The sequence below is a fragment of the Stereum hirsutum genome, assembly GCF_000264905.1.
Source record: "Stereum hirsutum FP-91666 SS1 unplaced genomic scaffold STEHIscaffold_5, whole genome shotgun sequence".
In the NCBI taxonomy this organism is placed as follows: Eukaryota; Fungi; Basidiomycota; class Agaricomycetes; order Russulales; family Stereaceae; genus Stereum; species Stereum hirsutum.
Genome location: NW_006763135.1, coordinates 264,455 through 276,869, shown reverse-complemented (window position 1 = coordinate 276,869; position 12,415 = coordinate 264,455). Strand labels below are relative to the sequence as shown.

Sequence of the window (12,415 nt, the reverse complement as noted above, 5' to 3'; positions counted from 1 at the left end):
CACATACCCCCCTGTCCGGAGGAACCCGTTAAGTGGCACCAAGCGCTTGATGTGGCGCAGGAATTTTTCAAATACGTCGTTATATACAACAAAAATGAATCGGGACTACAGATATGATACAGTGCAGGGATACGAAAGTAATATTGTTGCCCCACCGAAGCAATTAAGATGGAAGAGCAAGAATAGAGAAGAAGAAGGAACGAAGAACACGAAGAAAAGGCAACCCCTCTCGGACCAGTCGAAAAGGGCGCAGTGACCGTAGAACGAAGTTGACACACATATCTATGATCGAACGCAGGAGCTCTTGCGCTCATCACACTACAATTCAATCTTACCACAGCAGCCCATTCTGCTCATTCCCTCTCGGTCGGAACCAATTTCTCACACTAACCGACCACGCACGAGGCCCGCCACCGAGTCACCACCTCAACGACCCTCCCATTCTGATCAACATCAACGTTGTCACCACCTCAGTCACCACCGGCAGCGCGGAAGGTTGTATCGTCAACACCGCATGTTCTCCGGCCCCATGTGCATGTCCATTTGCGAACGGATACGGAGCGGCACGCGCGTTTTCGTATGGAGGAACGACGGCTGCTCCAAACTCGAACGCATAGTTCGGCGTCATTGGGGATGTGACTGGCGATATAGGTGTGGTTGGAGGTTGGTGGAAGGAGGATTGTGTGTTACTGCGAGAGCGCGTTGCGCGTGGACGCGGGAGGTCTGGGTGTTTAGCCTGGTAGACGGCGAGGAGTTTGTTCCCGTCGGAGCACTATTTGGGGGAGACGGGGATGAAAGGGGAGATATGTATTCAGCTTCGAGGGAATGGATGTCAAATTGAAACGAAAGGAGGGTGTCAAGCAGACGCGGGAGAAGTGGCGCACCTCCATATGCCCCGAGGAATCCGACAACTTCCACCTCAACTCCTTTCCCATATGAGTCGTGAAATACCTCATCCTACGTTTTGATTTGCGCTCGTCAGCATGCGTTACCCGAGTTCCGTAAAGACCAAACACTCACGACGCACTGCCTCTCTTCTTCCTCACGACACTCGTCATGCTCTGCGCCTCCGCGTTTCCGTAAACAATATATCCTGAACCAGGTGCGCTTTCAGGTCCGAAATAGAAGTATGTGGCCCCGGGACCAGAGATGGTGTGGTATATGGCGCTCCATAGCTGCTCGCGTCGAAGGCGTACTAGAGTGTTTGGGGTAGTCGGGGTACGCTCGGCCTGACAGCGGGATGAGAGAAGTGAGGAAAGATCAATTAGGCGGAGTCATAAGATCAGTAGGGTAGCACGAACCTCTTGACTATGGGATTGAGTGATAAATTCAGCGTCTAATCGGATGGATGAGAAAGATCTCGGATAAGGGACTTACATGGTGAAAGCAGCCTCTCCATGCGCATCTTCAAAGACCGTATTGAAAGGGTTCGACCCAATTTGAAGCAGAACGATCGGTGCAGACATGTTTCCTCTCAGAAAAGGTTGACCAAAAGACGAGATAACAACAGGGAAGTGTCAACCAGCCGTGACAAGACGGAAGGGAGAGACGAAGGGAGAAAGGGGGGTGAGTCAAGGGGACGGGGAAGAGAAAGGGAAAGGGAAAGGATCATTCCCATCGGACGCTCTTCAGGTACCTTATACTTCTCAACCGTACATGCAGCTTCAGCATGACGGTAGAGACCTCACAGAATCGGGTATCAATAATCAGCGATAGATCTAGACAGGTTTGTTTGCCAGTACTTGATGTGGAAGGTACGAGCCCGCCGGTGCATTCCTCAGCCTCCGGAGAACAAAGCCTTCCTTCTTGGGCAAAAACGAGTTCGGTCCGAGAACAAAGGCAGAGGAGCCTACTCGGACTTCGTCACTCGATGCCAATCAGGGGCTGATTACCTATAGAAGTTTTTTTTTGTTGTAAATCAATCCCAGATACCTTTGCGACCTTCAAAGCGATGATCTCCGTTAACAATCGAGCGGAGTGACTGGGTGGGTAGGGATTGAAGGCGAATCCTACTGAAGAACGAAGTGTAAGAAAGCATGCAGAAGACGACGGACTCAGGCTCAATTACCTGACCATCATCACGTACGCTTCAATACGGAATAACGCGTGCTACATTGCATTTTAGGCAAGATACAAAGGTCAGTCCGAAATCGTGTAGCACCAATGAGTCGCGAGGACCCTGCATTTCCTCGTTCCTACCCACGCTGCCTCGGACGGGAAGCAATGGAGCTCAGGTGCTTGGGCCTTCGTGCAATGAATCCGCGGACCCGCCCACACAGTACCCTTCGTTGTTAACGAGACAAAGGACTAGTGAAAGGGCCCGGGTTCGAGCTGTCTCGGAGAGTACGCCCGAAGTGGTTGTTCCTGGAATCGGCACTCACGCAGCATGACGGCTGAACCAGGATTCAGAGAACATCAAACCCTATTCTCACCATCCATGGTATGCACACGCATCGAAGTCGAGAAGGAGATGCACAAAGCCTCTAATGAGATGCAAAGACTTACCGAAGTCCGAGTCGTCGCGGAACTGTGAGTGAATCTGACAGTTGTGTGACCTCTACCCCCAAACAAAATTTGGAGATATAAAATGGATGGACAGTTATTATGAGAAAAGTATCAGATGAGATAGATTTCAAAGTAGGTAGTAGGCTTCACAAGCACGTCGGAGTCGAAGGAGCTACATCCAAGGTTCTGGTTCAGCTCAAAGCTGGGCCTGCGAAGTTCGCGTGGGACCCACGTGGAACAAGAAACTGCGGACGTTTGTGGCCCAATGGTGCCACTCGATGGACTATGCTCCCAAATCGCCCACTGGGATCATTCATGAATGTCATGCCTACAGAACAGAGGGCGAGGAAACATTGTGACCAAAGCCTGTCCAGAGACAATCTTGTTCCCCAAACCAGCCAACTTCAACTTCGCGGACGCTGCCAAGGGTTGTGCTACTTACTCGGCCCCATCCGCATGCACGAAACCCATAGAAATCAACGTCTATTCAGTAGTATCACAAACAAACAACAAATTCACTTTCACTCCTTTTACCCATACACCCGCTTTGGTTTCCTCTCCTAGCACGTTCGATAAAAGCTTTTTACAAGACCTTCTCAGTGAGCCCAAGGCCCTCCTGCTCCAACAACTCGCGGATCGGGTCGCAGATTTCCTTGGAGTAAGGGACCTGGATACCGGTCTGGTTGATGACGCCGTCAAGGACGAGTTGAGTGGCGATACCGCAAGGAACGCCAACGGTAAGGGCCATGGCGGAGTGACCACCGGGGACACCGTAAGCCTCGAGGGTGGAGGTAAGGATTTGCTGTTAACACATATGGCGTACGAATCAGTCAACGATATTCGGCACTTAGTGGGGAGAAAGAAGAAGCGATGAGAGGATGAGTGTAACGCACCTCGGAGCCATCGGCCCACTCGACGAAGAACTTGTGCTGGAGCATGACGAGATCACGCTCGCCCTCCTCATACTTCATGAGCGTCTCAAGCTGGGCACAAAGTGTGTCCAGAAGGTTTCCAGAACGGGGCTTGACTTTCTCGTTAGAGAAGAGGCCGATCCAGCGGAGACCAGAGATGATACGGGAGGCTTCCGTAGGGTCAGGGAAGTTGCACACCGATTTGACCTGGGCGACAAGGGTGCTGTAGAGTTCATGGGCAAGAAGTCAGTAACAGGTTAATAACGATGGATTGGGAGAAGGACAAACCTCTCAGAAGCGTCTGCCGCACCAGTGGCCTTCTGCATAACCTCAGACCAAGTCAAACCTTCCTTTAACCACTCCTTTGGCTCAGCATCCAACCATCCGAGCTTGACGAGCGCCCCGATGAACTCAGGGAAGCCCTGATACCTCAACGTCCCACGAACGACAGTCTCCGCCTCAGGAATGTTGTACCACTCCCGAAACGGAACAGAGTTGCGGTTTGGGTACGCGACGAAAGCGAACGCAGGAGAGATATAGTAAGGCTTAGCGTAGCCCATGAGGTCTTTTCCTTCGATATCGAGCTGCTTGCCGCCGGAGAGGTAAGACCCGGAGTTCAGGAGGGCAAGGAGGACGCCGCGGGAAGACCAGGAGAATTTGTAACCGAGGGGGTTTCCGGAGCATTCGGGAGCAGGGAGACCACCGCAGTACGACAAGAATTGCTTCACCTGCTGGGAGATCAGCACATTTTACGAAGTGTAACGAGATGGAGGACGCTGACCTTGCCACCCTTCTCGTGGACCTCACTGATGGTCTTGACAGCATACAAATGATCGATACCAGGGTCAAGACCGATCTCGTTCATAACGACGATACCAGCCTTCTTCGCCTCCTCGTCGAGCTCTCTGATAGCAGGGGAAACGTAGCTGGTAGTCACAACGTTGGTCTTGCCCTTGATGGCGGCCTTGATGACGGTGGCGTGGTAGGTATAGGGGATGAGCGAGATGACGAGGTCATGAGCAGCAACTTCGCGCTCGAGATCAGCAGTGGAGTTAACGTCAAGGGAGATGGCGCGAGAGTCAGGAAGGCCATCGATCAAGCCCTCGGCGGTCGCGAGCGTCCTGCAGGCTATACAACGATTAACTCCCCACTATCGCGAACGAGCCGATCATACAACACATACCAACAGTGAGACGGTTAGAAGGGTCACGGACGATGTACTCCGCGGCGGGACGAGCGACGAATCCACTGCCGAGAAGAAGAATTTTCTTCTGTGCCTTGTTCGCCTCGACCTCAGCCTTCAACGCACGTCCAAACTTCGGCATGATGTTTTTGTTCTCTTCAATCAACGCACGACCAAACTCGGGAAGCGTAAACGCGACCTTGTGAACGGCCTCGTTGTAGTACCTGGTGTCCGGGACCTTGCGCACAGGAGTCGTCAGGTCACGGCCCTTCTCCTTCGAACAGACGAGGAACCCAATCTGGCCGGATGGGTAGGTGGGGATGGTGGTGTAGGCATACTCGGCGGTGGGAAAGATGGAGAGGGTGTCCTGGCGGATTTTGGAGATGAGAGGGAGATGGAGCCAGAGGCACTCGGCCTGTGTGGAGATGTGGCCACCAGGAGTAAGTGCGTCGTGGAGGAGTTGGAAGTAGGGCTTCTCGAAGAGGGATGCGGCAGGTCCGACAGGGTCAGAGGAGTCGGTGATAATGACATCGTAGGTGGAAGTGTTCTCGGCGAGGAACTTGAAGCCGTCACCGACAAAAACCCTAACACGGGGTGAGTCAAGGAGCCCAGCCATGTGAGGCAGATATTTCTTCGATACACGAATGACAGCCTGTGTACATAGGCTTCAATAATGAGTATGACGAAGAAAAAATACATATACGAACCTCATCGATATCGCAAAGAACGACCTCTTCGACTGTGTCGTGCTTCAGGACCTCTCGGACGACGCCACCGTCACCACCACCAATGACCAGGACCTTCTTCGGGTTTGGGTGGCTTGCGAGAGGAATGTGGGCTATCATCTCTTGATACCTTTGCATATAACAAGCATGATTAGAAAACGTGGAAGGTGAGGGTGAAAGTGCTGGGAGTGTTGAGGATACGGGCAATCGAGCACTCGGAGGGGGCACGGAGCACGACAACGGATCGATAGGCTCGAAAATCGTAGCCCATAGTCATTATGGCCTCACTTTATCTATCCCGAGCCCGACGACAATCCGCGGCCCTGACTACCTCACACTATACCTCTTCCCTCTTCCCGCTCTGATCTCTCATACCAAACATAACAAACCAGAAATGCGAGAAATACTCACGAGAACTCATCCCTCTCAGTACATTGGATGACTCCATCGAGGATGAGAACATTTCCGTAGGTCTCCGATTCGAAGACCAGAACGTCCTGGTAAAGTGACTTCTCGACATGGAGGATTTTGTTGACCTTCAAAGTCATGGCCTGACCGGGCCACTGGGACGAGATCTCGCGGAACCAGCCATCTATAATACGAGACAATTTTTAGATATATAGGCATACTTGAATACAGTATAGATCATACCTTTGATTGAAGGGTGGGTGAGGGGAGCCATCGTAGTGAAGACGAAGGGGTGTTAGCTCTGCTTTCAAAATTTTGATCTAGGATACATCGCATTATCTTATCTAAAGCATAGTTAACGGTTGATCTTGACGACCCGACAACACGGCGTAGCTCCTTCGCCACCAGCCACCATGATTATCGCACTGATCCAGTCTCAGCTTCGGTTCCTTTGTGTGGGCCAAGGTCAAGGAATTTGCTGTAAATACCATCAGCTTGAGTACGTTGGTGACTTACAGTAGCTTGACTTACAGTAGCTTACAGTTGGTTTCTCTAGCTCGCAGCGCAACACTGAATTCGAACCATCTTGCCGGCTCTCTCACGCCGTATTCTCCAACTCGTTCTCACTCCATGATAGGCTTTTTATACCGAGTATCTCCCTCCTTTGGTTGCGCCTTTCGTTGCTTGGTTAGCGACAGGAAAATTGCACATTGTGCAGTGAGTGGTGGAGCTCCGTCCTTCCGGGCAAGAAAACTTACCAACGCATCTTGGACACCTCACGTAAGTAAGAATCTGGTCGAGTCACCCCAACAATTCGATTTCAAGTTCTCAGGAGGTAGTATTAGGTGACCCTGAATAGTTCAGGTGTCTCGTCCAACTCACGATCTAGTAACCTCCATGGCATCCCTCACGCATTCTTCGATCAAAGGTCCGTACATTCTCGCATCGCCGTTAGCGTTGGTACTAAATTGATTTGAATTTAAAACGTAGATGGTCCCACGTTTGGGCATGCTGCCAACGTCGGAAAACAGGCGAAGAAGCCGATGAAACAAGTATTACTTCTCGGTAGTGGTTTCGTTGCTGGGCCTGCCGCAGAGTATATCATGCGGGAGCCGTCTAACCGTCTTACAGTCGGTGAGTAGTCCACCAATGATCTAAACTCGTTCTAATGCTATATCCTTCAGCATGCAGAACTCTTGAAACGGCACAAAAGCTCATCGGAAACCTCCCTGATTGTCGTGCTATCTCCCTTGACGTCAACTCCACTCCCGACCTCGAACGCGAAATTGCCGCTCACGATCTTGTCATCTCTCTCGTTCCCTATATTTACCACGCCGCCGTCATCAAGGCAGCCATCAAAAGCAAGACGAACGTCGTTACGACGAGTTACGTTTCACCCGCTATGCGAGAACTGGACGAGGAGGCAAAAAAGGCTGGTATCGTCGTCATGAACGAGATCGGCGTAGATCCAGGAATCGATCACATCTACGCCATCAAGACCATCGACGAGGTCCACGAAAAGGGCGGGAAGGTGAAGATAGTCTCTTATTTTCCCTCAACCATGGCCCTGACGGTTTGGTTGGACAGGTCAAGGAGTTCCACATGTATTGTGGTGCCTTCCCCGCACCCGAATGTGCCGATAACCCTCTCGGCTACAAGTTTTCGTGGTCACCCCGCGGTGGTCTCCTCGCCCTCTCCAACCCCGCCTCCTACATCGCTCAAAATAAGCAGGTCGACATTGCCGGCAAAGATCTCATGAGCTCTGCTAAGCCTTGCTTCATCTCTCCTGCCTTCGCTTTTGTGGCATTCCCGAATAGGAATACTGTGCCGTTTAGGGAGTGGTATCGCATTCCGGAGGCGAAGACGGTATTTAGAGGAACGTTGAGATATCAAGGGTTCACGGAGTTTGTGGCCGCATTGATCAAGATGGGGTGGTTCGATCAGGAGAAGAATGAATGGTTGAAGGAAGGCATCACTTGGGCTGAGGTCATGCGGAGGACAATCGGGGCGGATGACTCTTCTGAGAGGTAGGACCATCATCCTATATTTTTACCGCGTATTTCATTACTTAATTTTTTTTTTAGTTCTCTCATCGCGCAGATCAAATCAATTTGTGTTTTCCCGGATGAGGCGGAGGCAAATCGTATCATCTCTGGTCTTCGTTGGATGGGCCTTTTCTCTTCTGACTCCGTGAAGCCTCGTGCGGGAAACCTCTTTGATACGCTCTGTGCCCAGCTCGAGACTCTTATGGCCTACGAAGCAGACGAGCGTGACCTGCTCATGATGCAGGAAAAGTTTGTTGTCGAATGGAAGGATGGCACTGAGGTTTGCCCCATTCAACTCGCATCCCCGTTTTCCCCTGCTCGAATGTGTAGTAACTGGTAATTTAATCCTAACCTACAGCAAATCCTGACAAATACGTTGGAAGCCTACGGCACTCCCAACGGACATTCTGCCATGGCGCGTCTCGTTGGTGTGCCGTGTGGCATCGCTACGCAGCTCGTCCTGGACGGCGTCATCAACCAAACTGGGATCGTCGTGCCGTACTCAAAGGAGATTTGCGATCCTATTCGTGAGCTTTTGGAGGTGGAGGGCATCGGGATGGTGGAGAAGGTGTTGTAGGTTTTGCACACGACACTGATAGTACATACTGTACTCGATTCATCCACAGCAACTTCCGTACTCCCATGTCTTCATTGTCGAGTAACCGCAATAACTATCCCGCCTTGGAGACTCAAAGCCCCATGAGAGCCTTCTCCAAAGCCTGCACCGCTTCATTCACCTCCCTGGCCATGACCCGCACAATCGAATCCACGTCCGTCGCAGCAACATATCCCAGCGTAGTTTTCGCTCGTCGAATGGGAAAAGACCGTCCACTGGCCTGGAAAGTCGAATTATCATCGTACGCTTTGACAGTATACGCGCGAACGAGCTGGGCGAGGAAGTGCAGTGCTGCTCGCCGAAGAGGCGGAAATTTGGAGTTCCGCGCAGTCGGGTGAGAGTCCATGGTCGGCTCTGGTGTGGCCTTTTCAGTAGGTTGTGGTCCTTTCTTGGCTTCTGACGACGGCACAGGGGATTCATGATAATCGGCGGGTTGTGGCGTCGTGCGTGTGGCGGATGGCGCCACAGGATTTTCTTGGACGCTCTCTAACTGCAAGAGGTCCAACATCGCTTCGGAGAGATCGATCGCGTATGGGATGAGGGTGGTGTCATTAGTTTCAGCGCATTGTGATAGCAGAGACAGAGACGAAGTCCTGAGTGTCGTCGGCAAATGCTCTGCTCTTACGACAGCGAAGAATGAAGGGACAAGCACGTCCGCTGAATGTGAAATATATGTGAGCTTGGCTCGAACTGCAGGCAGTGATTGTATGCGACAAAACGCACCATAGAGGGCCAGAGCATCCCCATATCTCCTTATAACCTGACCTAAAGCTTCGCCCACTCGTATCTTCGTGTCCAGCTCCGTCTGGGATAGAACGCTTGCCCCGGATCCTTCCAATCCGCTTGTATAGACTCGGATGAGCGAACGAAGGACCTCGAGCCCGTATCCGTCGACGAGAGCCGAAAGGCCCTGAACCGCATTCAGGAAGACATACGAGTCATCGTCTTGAGCTGATTGCAGAAATATATCGAGGATAGCTGGTACGAGCGGGCGAACGGCGGACACAGTTGCTTTCGTCAAGTCGGATGAAGACCTGGCATTATCAGAAGATGCCTGTAAAACGAGTTGTCGGAGGAGGAGAAGTCCGTGAGCGCGCACGGGGAGGATGGGGTCCTGGAGGAGCTTGAGCGCCTTCTGATAGGTATGTTGGACGGTGCTGCTGGGATCATTGTCTGAGGCTCGACGGCGAGATGACGTGTCCGAAGTAGAAGCCTCGCGAACAGTGAGGACCATCCGGGCTTCTCGAGCTAAAGGACGAAGAGCATCGGACTGATGAGTTGAGAGGCGTTCTATGTGCGCTAGTATATCGAGCAGAATGGGTGTGTTATGTGTGGATACATCCGTGTTCGCTGTATGAACCTGTCAGACCAAGTTGGTTAAAATTGATATGATAAACAACTCACCTTCAAGAATAGATAGAAGAAGACTGATCGCCGTAGCGGTCATCTCCTCGTCCGGAGGTACTCCTTCTACACCAGGGACCTCATCGTCACTATCGGCTTCATCAACAAGATCGTCCTCCTCTTCCACCTCAACGATCCTCAAATCGCTTATACCAAGTCCCCGCTTCCTCTCCGTTTTCTGACTCTCGGTCGGCCGTGGCGTAGGTGCCACACTAGACTCCAAGGCGTGCAGGACAAACGAAAGGATATGGTCCGGCTTGCTGAATATACTTGAGGCAGATCCCAAGGATTGGCCGTCGCCCGTCATGTTCATCTGCATCTGCATGATTATCTGGAGGTACAGAAGCGTTCTGATACGGTTCTTATTATCGTGATGATAGAGGACAAGCAGTGGAGTCAGCATACCTCATAGGATCAGAATCCGTGTCTGACTTAATCTCTCGATAAGCTTCCAACAGCCGAACGAAAAATTCGGAAGAAATGTCCACACGGTCCAAGGACTTCAAGTATCGCACAAAAATTGTGGGATCCGGACGTAAATCGAGTATATTAGCGTCCACATCCATTTGACCCGTCTCTTCCGCCCTCTTCAGATCCTCTGGAGTGAGCATTGATAACGATGGCTCCTTCTCGGTTCTAGAAGACAAAGTAGTGCTGTTATAGGTATTTAAGGAAAGGATGTGTGAAGAGGACGATGAATCATACCTCTCCATGACACTCATTTCTCCTGAAATATCAATCGCCCAATCGCTTCCTGTGTTCTCGACGCATGCCCATAGCACCGCAACGCCTTCCTCCGACTCGACAATCCGACCCCACGTTGCCAATAGTCCACGTACGCCCTCTCTAAGCGCTGGATCCACGGTTTTGTGACGCTCCAACGACTCGAACAGGGCATAGAGGGAAGGTAACACCGGCGACAGAAGCGTAGATATGAGAGTCGGGGACGGATCGGTATTCGTGACGAATGTTTGGATGGTTCGAAGTGCCGCGGATGCGGACAATAATGGAGGTGAACGCGTTGCGGAGGTCGACGAGGTGATGGCTTTGGGCGCCGACGACTCAAGGAAAGGCGCGTGTAGTATGGGAAAGAGGATACCTCGTACGAGAGTATGATGAGGGTTGGATGTCGAGAGCATTCGAGATAATGAGAATGAAGCGGCACGACGATAGACCGCCGGAACGTTGTCCTCTGAGGAGATCAGATACAACGTACGCTTTACAATGGTGTCAAAATATTCCTACATTGCGTTCGACGACATTAGCGTGGGAACGTACGATTTAAGAGGGAGATCTTGCCTCAGGCTTCATTGCTGCTGGGGGCGTTCCTAACACCCGAGCGACATGTTCCAACTTCTCCAGAGAGGCATCCTCGTCCACACCTTCTCCTTCGCCGAACACAGCAGCACATAACCCACGAACGCCTTCCGGTCGCAGCAACTGTCTGCTCAGTAAAGAGGAGCAAGTCTTTTTGATATGTGGCGCCAAATGCGTGGATCTGTTCGACAAGATTGACCCTAACGAGGTGATCGTCTGTGAAGGAGGAAGCCTGATAGTGAGTCAGATGGACAGGTTCGTTCCATATTAGAGAATAAAAGAATATGACGCACATTGACAACAACTTCATAACAAACGCCCTCATTTCGTCGACTACGGGCGTATCCGCCGTAGCAAGTGACTTGGGAATCCAACCCAGAGCAATGCCTGAGCCCAGCAGGTCCGTTACGTGACGATTCAGGACAGCCGCGGTGATAAGCGTCTGCGGTATTTTCCCGTTCACGCCTTGCGGGAACAAAAGCGACATTGCGCGTCTCAACATAGAAATCAAAAACGTGTAGTCCTCGGGGATGCCCGTCAGATCGATGATACGGGGGCTAGAGTGCGAGGCCTCCCGCTGTGATTGCGATGTCTTGGATGGCCAAGCTGACTGGACGCGGGCCAGGAGAGGATCGATACCCCATTTAAAGGCGATAGAGAGAAGTGTACGGAGCTGAGAGATGTCTCGAGTGCCAATGAGGGGTGTTTCTCCTGGCGTGTTTTCGTTGTACCTCCGTGGTGATGCCGAAGAAGCAGGACTGGAGGAGGGATTTTGAAGAGGGACGACCTCGGAGTCAAGGATTTGTTGAACACGTTCGACAACGAATAGGGCCTCCAGTGCGGTGGCCCGCTGAAGATCATCTTGCGAGGCACTTGAGTAGTCATGCTCAGGAAGTCCTCTGAGGGCTCTGTGCTGTGCTAGCCTAGAGGATAAGACAGCTTTCAGATCAGAGGCCTGGGGCTGAGAATCCGTGTGAAGGAGGACGGAGCCTGCCCTGAGAAGGGTAGCAAGCTCTGGAGACTGCGACATTGTTTATATGAAAAAATAATAGACCTTGCGTTCTCCTAGTCCGTGTCCGAGTTAGAATCAGAAGGGATAGAAAGCAATGTAACAGTCGTCGAGTGTGCGAAACTTACAGGATGAGAAGGAGTCGATGACAGGGCAATTGTTCAGTCAAGTGGCGACTATTTACAGGGGAGTATGACCTGAGAGGAGTATACAATTAGTGTATAGGTCGCAATTTGAGGAATCATCTCCAAGTTGTACCCTGATCTAAGCTATCGTTTATGGGCCACACGAA

The 12,415-nt window shown here is 51.6% G+C and overlaps 4 protein-coding genes across 4 annotated transcripts; 1 reads left to right on the top strand and 3 right to left on the bottom strand.

Moving 5' to 3' along the window:
• Nucleotides 1-418: 418 nt before the first annotated feature.
• STEHIDRAFT_54487 (uncharacterized protein) lies at nucleotides 419-1,466 on the bottom strand (the record flags this gene model as incomplete). Its single annotated transcript, XM_007302274.1, has 6 exons — nucleotides 419-519; nucleotides 715-772; nucleotides 885-957; nucleotides 1,024-1,223; nucleotides 1,302-1,308; nucleotides 1,378-1,466. The coding sequence occupies 6 exons, from the start codon at nucleotides 1,464-1,466 to the stop codon at nucleotides 419-421; spliced, it is 528 nt and encodes a 175-aa protein (XP_007302336.1).
• A 1,508-nt stretch (nucleotides 1,467-2,974) lies between these two features.
• On the bottom strand, nucleotides 2,975-6,016 carry STEHIDRAFT_76391 (saccharopine dehydrogenase). The gene is made up of 8 exons (XM_007302348.1): nucleotides 5,976-6,016; nucleotides 5,736-5,916; nucleotides 5,307-5,454; nucleotides 4,600-5,251; nucleotides 4,198-4,544; nucleotides 3,705-4,144; nucleotides 3,399-3,639; nucleotides 2,975-3,307 (listed from the first exon to the last, which is right to left on the bottom strand). Exons 1-8 carry the CDS (start codon nucleotides 6,004-6,006, stop codon nucleotides 3,089-3,091), a joined length of 2,259 nt encoding a protein of 752 aa, XP_007302410.1. The 5' UTR covers nucleotides 6,007-6,016; the 3' UTR covers nucleotides 2,975-3,088.
• A 759-nt stretch (nucleotides 6,017-6,775) lies between these two features.
• STEHIDRAFT_129850 (saccharopine dehydrogenase) lies at nucleotides 6,776-8,354 on the top strand (the record flags this gene model as incomplete). The annotated part of the gene is made up of 5 exons (XM_007302496.1): nucleotides 6,776-6,866; nucleotides 6,917-7,263; nucleotides 7,320-7,759; nucleotides 7,817-8,057; nucleotides 8,136-8,354. 5 exons carry the CDS (start codon nucleotides 6,776-6,778, stop codon nucleotides 8,352-8,354), a joined length of 1,338 nt encoding a protein of 445 aa, XP_007302558.1.
• A 112-nt stretch (nucleotides 8,355-8,466) lies between these two features.
• Nucleotides 8,467-12,144, bottom strand: STEHIDRAFT_129849 (uncharacterized protein; the record flags this gene model as incomplete). The annotated part of the gene is made up of 7 exons (XM_007302495.1): nucleotides 8,467-9,050; nucleotides 9,117-9,743; nucleotides 9,798-10,147; nucleotides 10,203-10,433; nucleotides 10,503-11,038; nucleotides 11,097-11,346; nucleotides 11,408-12,144. 7 exons carry the CDS (start codon nucleotides 12,142-12,144, stop codon nucleotides 8,467-8,469), a joined length of 3,315 nt encoding a protein of 1,104 aa, XP_007302557.1.
• Nucleotides 12,145-12,415: the final 271 nt, after the last annotated feature.